This window comes from Salvelinus namaycush, unplaced genomic scaffold (assembly GCF_016432855.1).
Source record: "Salvelinus namaycush isolate Seneca unplaced genomic scaffold, SaNama_1.0 Scaffold86, whole genome shotgun sequence".
Taxonomy (NCBI): domain Eukaryota; kingdom Metazoa; phylum Chordata; class Actinopteri; order Salmoniformes; family Salmonidae; genus Salvelinus; species Salvelinus namaycush.
In genome coordinates, this window is record NW_024061597.1 from 48,202 (window position 1) to 59,744 (window position 11,543).

General features: G+C 43.4%; 1 protein-coding gene across 1 annotated transcript in view; it reads right to left on the reverse strand.

Moving 5' to 3' along the window:
• LOC120043081 (attractin-like) overlaps nucleotides 1-11,294 on the reverse strand; it is a 32,033-nt gene extending 20,739 nt beyond the window's left edge. Inside the window, exon 1 of the mRNA XM_038987806.1 lies at nucleotides 10,816-11,294. Coding sequence (XP_038843734.1) covers nucleotides 10,816-11,240 — 425 coding nt within the window. The 5' untranslated portion in view covers nucleotides 11,241-11,294. The remainder of the gene's footprint in view (nucleotides 1-10,815) is intronic.
• Between the last annotated feature and the right edge of the window lie 249 nt (nucleotides 11,295-11,543).

Consider the following 11,543-nt stretch of genomic DNA (forward strand, 5'->3'; position numbering starts at 1 on the left):
CTAGGAGGCATTCTGCCTTCTGGAAAACAGAAAGGACAATGGAGACGGCTCTCAACTAGGAGGCATTCTGCCTTCTGGAAAACAGAAAGGACAATGGAGACGGCTCTCAACTAGGAGGCATTCTGCCTTCTGGAAAACAGAAAGGACAATGGAGACGGCTCTCAACTAGGAGGCATTCTGCCTTCTGGAAAACAGAAAGGACAATGGAGACGGCTCTCAACTAGGAGGCATTCTGCCTTCTGGAAAACAGAAAGGACAATGGAGACGGCTCTCAACTAGGAGGCATTCTGCCTTCTGGAAAACAGAAAGGACAATGGAGACGGCTCTCAACTAGGAGGCATTCTGCCTTCTGGAAAACAGAAAGGACAATGGAGACGGCTCTCAACTAGGAGGCATTCTGCCTTCTGGAAAACAGAAAGGACAATGGAGACGGCTCTCAACTAGGAGGCATTCTGCCTTCTGGAAAACAGAAAGGACAATGGAGACGGCTCTCAACTAGGAGGCATTCTGCCTTCTGGAAAACAGAAAGGACAATGGAGACGGCTCTCAACTAGGAGGCATTCTGCCTTCTGGAAAACAGAAAGGACAATGGAGACGGCTCTCAACTAGGAGGCATTCTGCCTTCTGGAAAACAGAAAGGACAATGGAGACGGCTCTCAACTAGGAGGCATTCTGCCTTCTGGAAAACAGAAAGGACAATGGAGACGGCTCTCAACTAGGAGGCATTCTGCCTTCTGGAAAACAGAAAGGACAATGGAGACGGCTCTCAACTAGGAGGCATTCTGCCTTCTGGAAAACAGAAAGGACAATGGAGACGGCTCTCAACTAGGAGGCATTCTGCCTTCTGGAAAACAGAAAGGACAATGGAGACGGCTCTCAACTAGGAGGCATTCTGCCTTCTGGAAAACAGAAAGGACAATGGAGACGGCTCTCAACTAGGAGGCATTCTGCCTTCTGGAAAACAGAAAGGACAATGGAGACGGCTCTCAACTAGGAGGCATTCTGCCTTCTGGAAAACAGAAAGGACAATGGAGACGGCTCTCAACTAGGAGGCATTCTGCCTTCTGGAAAACAGAAAGGACAATGGAGACGGCTCTCAACTAGGAGGCATTCTGCCTTCTGGAAAACAGAAAGGACAATGGAGACGGCTCTCAACTAGGAGGCATTCTGCCTTCTGGAAAACAGAAAGGACAATGGAGACGGCTCTCAACTAGGAGGCATTCTGCCTTCTGGAAAACAGAAAGGACAATGGAGACGGCTCTCAACTAGGAGGCATTCTGCCTTCTGGAAAACAGAAAGGACAATGGAGACGGCTCTCAACTAGGAGGCATTCTGCCTTCTGGAAAACAGAAAGGACAATGGAGACGGCTCTCAACTAGGAGGCATTCTGCCTTCTGGAAAACAGAAAGGACAATGGAGACGGCTCTCAACTAGGAGGCATTCTGCCTTCTGGAAAACAGAAAGGACAATGGAGACGGCTCTCAACTAGGAGGCATTCTGCCTTCTGGAAAACAGAAAGGACAATAGAGACGGCTCTCAACTAGGAGGCATTCTGCCTTCTGGAAAACAGAAAGGACAATGGAGACGGCTCTCAACTAGGAGGCATTCTGCCTTCTGGAAAACAGAAAGGACAATGGAGACGGCTCTCAACTGGGAGGCATTCTGCCTTCTGGAAAACAGAAAGGACAATGGAGACGGCTCTCAACTAGGAGGCATTCTGCCTTCTGGAAAACAGAAAGGACAATGGAGACGGATCTCAAATTACTAAACTCCATCCTACTAAACTACACTGCAGGAGTTACAGATCCATACAGCTATGGAGCCTCCATCCTACTAAACTACACTGTAGCAGTTACAGATCCATACAGCCTCCATCCTACTAAACTACACTGTAGCAGGTAGAGATCCATACAGCTATGGAGCCTCCATCCTACTAAACTACACTGTAGTAGTTACAGATCCATACAGCCTCCATCCTACTAAACTACACTGTATTAGTTACAGATCCATACAGCCTCCATCCTACTAAACTACACTGTAGTAGTTACAGATCCATACAGCCTCCATCCTACTAAACAACACTGTAGCAGTTACAGATCCATACAGCCTCCATCCTACTAAACTACACTGTAGCAGTTACAGATCCATACAGCTATGGAGCCTCTATCCTACTAAACTACACTGTAGCAGTTACAGATCCATACAGCCTCCATCCTACTAAACTACACTGTAGCAGTTACAGATCCATACAGCTATGGGGCCTCCATCCTACTAAACTACACTGTAGCAGTTACAGATCCATACAGCCTCCATCCTACTAAACTACACTGTAGCAGTTACAGATCCATACAGCTATGGAGCCTCCATCCTACTAAACTACACTGTAGTAGTTACAGATCCATACAGCTATGGAGCCTCCATCCTACTAAACTACACTGTAGCAGTTACAGATCCACACAGCTATGGAGCCTCCATCCTACTAAACTACACTGTAGCAGTTACAGATCCATACAGCTATGGAGCCTCCATCCTACTAAACTACACTGTAGCAGTTACAGATCCATACAGCCTCCATCCTACTAAACTACACTGTAGCAGTTACAGATCCATACAGCCTCCATCCTACTAAACTACACTGTAGTAGTTACAGATCCATACAGCTATGGAGCCTCCATCCTACTAAACTACACTGTAGTAGTTACAGATCCATACAGCCTCCATCCTACTAAACTACACTGTAGCAGTTACAGATCCATACAGCCTCCATCCTACTAAACTACACTGTAGTAGTTACAGATCCATACAGCCTCTATCCTACTAAACTACACTGTAGTAGTTACAGATCCATACAGCCTCTATCCTACTAAACTACACTGTAGCAGTTACAGATCCATACAGCCTCCATCCTACTAAACTACACTGTAGCAGTTACAGATCCATACAGCTATGGAGCCTCCATCCTACTAAACTACACTGTAGTAGTTACAGATCCATACAGCTATGGGGCCTCCATCCTACTAAACTACACTGTAGTAGTTACAGATCCATACAGCCTCCATCCTACTAAACTACACTGTAGTAGTTACAGATCCATACAGCCTCCATCCTACTAAACTACACTGTAGTAGTTACAGATCCATACAGCTATGGGGCCTCCTTCCTACTAAACTACACTGTAGTAGTTACAGATCCATACAGCCTCCATCCTACTAAACTACACTGTAGCAGTTACAGATCCATACAGCCTCCATCCTACTAAACTACACTGTAGCAGTTACAGATCCATACAGCCTCCATCCTACTAAACTACACTGTAGTAGTTACAGATCCATACAGCCTCCATCCTACTAAACTACACTGTAGCAGTTACAGATCCATACAGCTATGGAGCCTCCATCCTACTAAACTACACTGTAGTAGTTACAGATCCATACAGCTATGGGGCCTCCATCCTACTAAACTACACTGTAGTAGTTACAGATCCATACAGCCTCCATCCTACTAAACTACACTGTAGTAGTTACAGATCCATACAGCCGCCATCCTACTAAACTACACTGTAGTAGTTACAGATCCATACAGCTATGGGGCCTCCATCCTACTAAACTACACTGTAGTAGTTACAGATCCATACAGCCTCCATCCTACTAAACTACACTGTAGCAGTTACAGATCCATACAGCCTCCATCCTACTAAACTACACTGTAGCAGTTACAGATCCATACAGCCTCCATCCTACTAAACTACACTGTAGTAGTTACAGATCCATACAGCCTCCATCCTACTAAACTACACTGTAGTAGTTACAGATCCATACAGCTATGGAGCCTCCATCCTACTAAACTACACTGTAGTAGTTACAGATCCATACAGCCTCCATCCTACTAAACTACACTGTAGCAGTTACAGATCCATACAGCCTCCATCCTACTAAACTACACTGTAGTAGTTACAGATCCATACAGCCTCCATCCTACTAAACTACACTGTAGCAGTTACAGATCAACACAGCTATGGAGCCTCCATCCTACTAAACTACACTGTAGCAGTTACAGATCCATACAGCCTCCATCCTACTAAACTACACTGTAGTAGTTACAGATCCATACAGCCTCCATCCTACTAAACTACACTGTAGCAGTTACAGATCCATACAGCTATGGAGCCTCCATCCTACTAAACTACACTGTAGTAGTTACAGATCCATACAGCTATGGAGCCTCCATCCTACTAAACTACACTGTAGTAGTTACAGATCCATACAGCCTCCATCCTACTAAACTACACTGTAGTAGTTACAGATCCATACAGCCTCCATCCTACTAAACTACACTGTAGCAGTTACAGATCCATACAGCCTCCATCCTACTAAACTACACTGTAGCAGTTACAGATCCATACAGCCTCCATCCTACTAAACTACACTGTAGTAGTTACAGATCCATACAGCCTCCATCCTACTAAACTACACTGTAGCAGTTACAGATCCATACAGCTATGGAGCCTCCATCCTACTAAACTACACTGTAGTAGTTACAGATCCATACAGCTATGGGGCCTCCATCCTACTAAACTACACTGTAGTAGTTACAGATCCATACAGCCTCCATCCTACTAAACTACACTGTAGTAGTTACAGATCCATACAGCCTCCATCCTACTAAACTACACTGTAGCAGTTACAGATCCATACAGCCTCCATCCTACTAAACTACACTGTAGCAGTTACAGATCCATACAGCCTCCATCCTACTAAACTACACTGTAGCAGTTACAGATCCATACAGCCTCCATCCTACTAAACTACACTGTAGTAGTTACAGATCCATACAGCTATGGAGCCTCCATCCTACTAAACTACACTGTAGTAGTTACAGATCCATACAGCCTCCATCCTACTAAACTACACTGTAGCAGTTACAGATCCATACAGCCTCCATCCTACTAAACTACACTGTAGTAGTTACAGATCCATACAGCCTCCATCCTACTAAACTACACTGTAGCAGTTACAGATCAACACAGCTATGGAGCCTCCATCCTACTAAACTACACTGTAGCAGTTACAGATCCATACAGCCTCCATCCTACTAAACTACACTGTAGTAGTTACAGATCCATACAGCCTCCATCCTACTAAACTACACTGTAGCAGTTACAGATCCATACAGCTATGGAGCCTCCATCCTACTAAACTACACTGTAGTAGTTACAGATCCATACAGCCTCCATCCTACTAAACTACACTGTAGCAGTTACAGATCCATACAGCTATGGAGCCTCCATCCTACTAAACTACACTGTAGCAGTTACAGATCCATACAGCCTCCATCCTACTAAACTACACTGTAGCAGTTACAGATCCATACAGCTATGGAGCCTCCATCCTACTAAACTACACTGTAGCAGTTACAGATCCATACAGCTATGGAGCCTCCATCCTACTAAACTACACTGTAGTAGTTACAGATCCATACAGCTATGGAGCCTCCATCCTACTAAACTACACTGTAGTAGTTACAGATCCATACAGCCTCCATCCTACTAAACTACACTGTAGCAGTTACAGATCCATACAGCTATGGAGCCTCCATCCTACTAAACTACACTGTAGCAGTTACAGATCCATACAGCCTCCATCCTACTAAACTACACTGTAGTAGTTACAGATCCATACAGCTATGGAGCCTCCATCCTACTAAACTACACTGTAGTAGTTACAGATCCATACAGCCTCCATCCTACTAAACTACACTGTAGCAGTTACAGATCCATACAGCCTCCATCCTACTAAACTACACTGTAGTAGTTACAGATCCATACAGCTATGGAGCCTCCATCCTACTAAACTACACTGTATTAGTTACAGATCCATACAGCCTCCATCCTACTAAACTACACTGTAGTAGTTACAGATCCATACAGCTATGGAGCCTCCATCCTACTAAACTACACTGTAGCAGTTACAGATCCATACATCCTCCATCCTACTAAACTACACTGTAGCAGTTACAGATCCATACAGCCTCCATCCTACTAAACTACACTGTAGCAGTTACAGATCCATACAGCTATGGAGCCTCTATCCTACTAAACTACACTGTAGCAGTTACAGATCCACACAGCTATGGAGCCTCCATCCTACTAAACTACACTGTAGCAGTTACAGATCCATACAGCTATGGAGCCTCCATCCTACTAAACTACACTGTAGCAGTTACAGATCCACACAGCTATGGAGCCTCCATCCTACTAAACTACACTGTAGCAGTTACAGATCCATACAGCCTCCATCCTACTAAACTACACTGTAGCAGTTACAGATCCATACAGCCTCCATCCTACTAAACTACACTGTAGTAGTTACAGATCCATACAGCTATAGAGCCTCCATCCTACTAAACTACACTGTAGCAGTTACAGATCCATACAGCCTCCATCCTACTAAACTACACTGTAGCAGTTACAGATCCATACAGCCTCCATCCTACTAAACTACACTGTAGCAGTTACAGATCCATACAGCTATGGAGCCTCCATCCTACTAACCTACACTGTAGCAGGTAGAGATCCATACAGCCTCCATCCTACTAAACTACACTGTAGCAGTTACAGATCCATACAGCCTCCATCCTACTAAACTACACTGTAGCAGTTACAGATCCATACAGCTATGGGGCCTCCATCCTACTAAACTACACTGTAGCAGGTAGAGATCCATACAGCCTCTATCCTACTAAACTACACTGTAGCAGTTACAGATCCATACAGCCTCCATCCTACTAAACTACACTGTAGCAGTTACAGATCCATACAGCCTCCATCCTACTAAACTACACTGTAGTAGTTACAGATCCATACAGCTATGGAGCCTCCATCCTACTAAACTACACTGTAGCAGTTACAGATCCATACAGCCTCCATCCTACTAAACTACACTGTAGCAGTTACAGATCCACACAGCCTCCATCCTACTAAACTACACTGTAGCAGTTACAGATCCATACAGCCTCCATCCTACTAAACTACACTGTAGCAGTTACAGATCCATACAGCTATGGAGCCTCCATCCCCCCATCGCCCCCTGGACGCTAACTCAAGCCTCCATCTCACTTATATTTAGGATAAAGATCCGGAGGAATGTGGTGGATATGGCACGTTTCGCTATTGAACGCGGATGTTAAACTATTAGCTAAGGTTCTAGCATGCCGGTTGGAACCTTCAGGATGTCATATCTGATGGTCAAACGGGTTTCATCAAAGGGTGACGACTGTTTTCCAACGTACGCCGGCTTTTGAACATTATACTCTCTCCTATTTCTCCAGACCCCGAAATTGTTGTTTCTCTTGATGCAGAGAAGGCTTTCGCCTGGGTGGAGTGGGATTATTTATTTTAAGATTTGGTTGTGGGACCAATTTCATATCATGGATACGTCTGCTCTATTCTGCTCCTACGGCTAGCGTCCACACCAACTCTCAATATTCAAAATACTTCCCTCTCTCCAGAGGGACCAAGGGTGCCCTATGTCCCCGCTCCTTTTTGTCTTTTGCGATAGAACCGCTCTCCTTGGCCTTAAAATTACCACCATCATTTACTGGAATCCACCGAGCTGGTGAAGACCACAAAGTGTCACTGTATGCAGATGGTCTACTATTATTTAGGTGTGAATATAACACACTCTCTGGCTACCCTCCATAAAACAAACTTTGCAAGCCTAGTCATACGAGTTAAAGTAGAATTACAATGCTAGGATAGTCTGCCTCCCATTAGCTGGCAGAATCTAATCTGTTAAAATTAACATTTTACCTAGGTTTCTATACCTTTTTCAACATCTTCTGATCTTTCTGCCGAAATTATTTTTTACCAAGTTTGATAGGCTCATCAGTCATTTTATCTGGGCAGGCAAATCACCTAGGATACCTAGAGCAATACTTCAAAGAAGGAGACAAGATGGAGGATTGGCACTTCCAAATGTACTGCTTTACTATTGGGCAGCCAATATTCAAAAGATGATGGTCTGGTGTAATGCTCCAGGGACCAACTGGTGCTCATTGGAGGAGCACTCCTGCCAATCATCCTCCCTTCCTGCTCTTGTGTCCCACTGTCCTTGTGTCTTTCAAAGTATCCTGGAAACCCCATTGTGCGCTCTACTTTTAAGATATGGAGATAATTTGGTCAACATTTTAGACTTTCTGTCCCTTCTCTTCTAAGCCCTATCTGTATCAACCACCTATTTTTACCCTCCAAACTCCACCAGGCTTTTGTTTTGTGGCGAGAGAGAGGTTTGGTTTGTTTCAAAGATGTATTTTTTAGAAGGGAAGTTTGTCAGTTTTAATGATCTCGTTGCTAAATCTAATCTGGCTCATAATCTTTTCCGCTATTTTCACGCCCGTAACTTTGTTCGCTCTCATTTTCCCACCTTTCCTTAACTGCCTCCCAAGACGATGCTAGAGGAGATTTTGTCCATCCCGTGGAGTCAGCCAGGTCTGATTTCTAGATTATATGACATTATGCTGTCCTGAACCCTCCAATAAACAGAATCATGGCCGACTGGGGTAGTGAACCGTAACTTGACTTTACAGATGACTGGCGGGAGGAGGCTTTACAGATGACTGGCGGGAGGAGGCTTTACAGATGACTGGCGGGAGGAGGCTTTACAGATGACTGGCGGGAGGAGGCTTTACAGATGACTGGCGGGAGGAGGCTTTACAGATGACTGGCGGGAGGAGGCTTTACAGATGACTGGCGGGAGGAGGCTTTACAGATGACTGGCGGGAGGAGGCTTTACAGATGACTGGCGGGAGGAGGCTTTACAGATGACTGGCGGGAGGAGGCTTTACAGATGACTGGCGGGAGGAGGCTTTACAGATGACTGGCGGGAGGAGGCTTTACAGATGACTGGCGGGAGGAGGCTTTACAGATGACTGGCGGGAGGAGGCTTTACAGATGACTGGCGGGAGGAGGCCCTTAGGGTTAACTCCACATCCTCATGTGCTCGGTTAGGTAAAATTCAGTTCAAAGTCTTACACAGAATTCACCACAACAAAGAAAAACTTAGGAAATGCCTTCCAGACACAAATGACACGTGTTTATTCACTCCGGCAGACCACACCCATATGTTTTATTTGTGTTCTAAGCTGTCTGAGTATTGGACATCCTTTTTAAATACGCACTCTAGAATTCTAGATATTGACCTGCAGCTTTGTCCTCTAATAGCCATATTTGGAGTTCCACCTTTGTTGCCTAGTCTCACTAAAAGTAAAGCGGACGTTGTAACGTTCCGGCAGATCTTCATTAACTGGAAATCCTTCAAACCTCCCACTGCATCATCCTGGTTGAAATATCTCATGTCTTTTCTAAACTTAGAAAACAATTAAATATACTTTGAGAGGCTGTACTGATAACTTTTACTTGAGATGGCAGCCTTTAATTTCCTTTTTTGAATAGTTGCCCTCTATTGATCAGGAGTAAGAATTTTAGCCAACGGGATGCGGGAGAGTAGAGATAGTATGTTGTGATATTTTTTTTTGTGTATGTGTACTTGTGTACGTATGTATATTTATATACTATCTCCAATTGTAAATTTGTTACAAAATTTTTAAATGTATGCTGCTTTTGTTGTTAAAGGGAGGGAGTTGTTTCAATAAGTATAAGAGGATAAAAGGACGTATCTGTTCATTTTGTAATTCTTCATATGTCCAATAAAAATATATAGAAAAAATCAAATCTAAAACATCTACTTGAAAATCTATGGAGGAACTGAACATGGTCGTCTGGCAATGATCAACAACCAATTTGAAGAATTTTGAAAATAATAAAATGGGCAAATGTTGCACAATCCAGGTGTGGAAAGCTCTTAGAAACGTACCTAGAAAGACTGACAGCTGTAATCTCTGCCAAAGGTGCTTCTAAAAAGTATTGATTCAGAGGTGTGAATACTTACGTTTTATTTATTTAACTAGGCAAGTCAGTTAAGAACAAATTCTTATTTACAATGGCGGCCTACCAAAAGGCAAAAGGCCTCCTGCGGGGACGGGGGCCTGGGATTAAAAATAAAAACATAGGGCAAAAAACACATCACAACAAGAGAGACACCACAACACTACATAAAGAGAGACCTAAGACAACAACATAGCATGGCAGCAACACATGACAACACAACATGGTAGCAACATTATCGGGCAGGGACAACAGCACAAAGGGAAAGAAGGTAAACAATACATCATGTAAATGAGATGTCGATTTCATTTTCAATAAATTAGCAAAAATATTCAACCAAAAAATTCACTTTGTCATTATATGTAGATGGGTGATCGAAATAATATATTTAATCTATTTTGAATTCAGGCTGTAACACAAAATGTGGAACAAATCAAAGGGTATGAATACTTTCTCAAGGTACTGTATGAAACTTTGATAAACTTGAAACTATAGTTTGTAAACTTGATTCAGACAATCTACCATAGTGCAACTTAATATATACATTTAATTTGAATATTCAATTAAATTGAAATATATATATTTAAACTGAATATAATATTCACTCAATTCAGTGTCAAATCATGAAATACAAGTTCAATTTATGAATTGAATGATTACATTTCTACATTAGAAATTAAAAAATATTAAATTCAAAGTCCTAGCTAAAACAAATTCAAAATGAAGGAAATCAAATACAATTTATTTTGGCACTGAAATCGCTCCATATTAATGTTGAGACCGAGCGTCGGGACTCTTGACAGAAGTCCCCCATACAGAAGAGGACTTCGTCCAATGACTGATATATAATGGAAGTCGTAGGCAGCGATTCTCACCTGAACCTTCCTCCGCAGTGTTGGCATTGGTCCCCGACCCAGCCGGGGCTGCACACACAGTTGCCCGTAGACGTGTTGCATTGCCCATTCATGCACGGTTTGTCGCATTCTTTCGCATCGGTGATAGCGGGCAGTCCAAGGAGAAGCCCGAAAGCGGAGAAAATGAGCAGTGTTTGGAGCATCGAGGCCCGGCCACCAACCTCCACCAGCCCGCTAGTCAGGCTCAGGATGCAGGCCGGCCGCCGTATCGCCCCGTCCATTCTCAAAAAGATGGCTACTGCTCGAAACAGGTCCGTACCACTAGTCCACTTCTGGTCGTATTTGAATGCGACCGGCCTGGTTTTCAAGCTCCGTGGAAATATGAGAGGGACACAGTTGTTGCTAGAACGACTCCTTCCTATCTCCTTGTTGTGCTTGATTTTCATCTCATTTTTCCATTACATTTTTCCGGTGGCTATGATACCACCGCTGAACATAGCTGCATATTGACATCAGGAAGTGACGTGAGGAGGCGTTTACAGACACACACGGAAATGCGCAACGATTGCAGATGTCACGAGGACATCAATTTTATTATGGGTTTAAAATTCCAATTAAATTTGTTCCAGTAAATGTATGATCATTTTTATCTAACACATGATTTAATGCATACTTAAACTTTATACATGTACCCCCAATTACAGATGATTCTGATTGAATTGCATTCAAAGAGTATTCTTTATTATAAA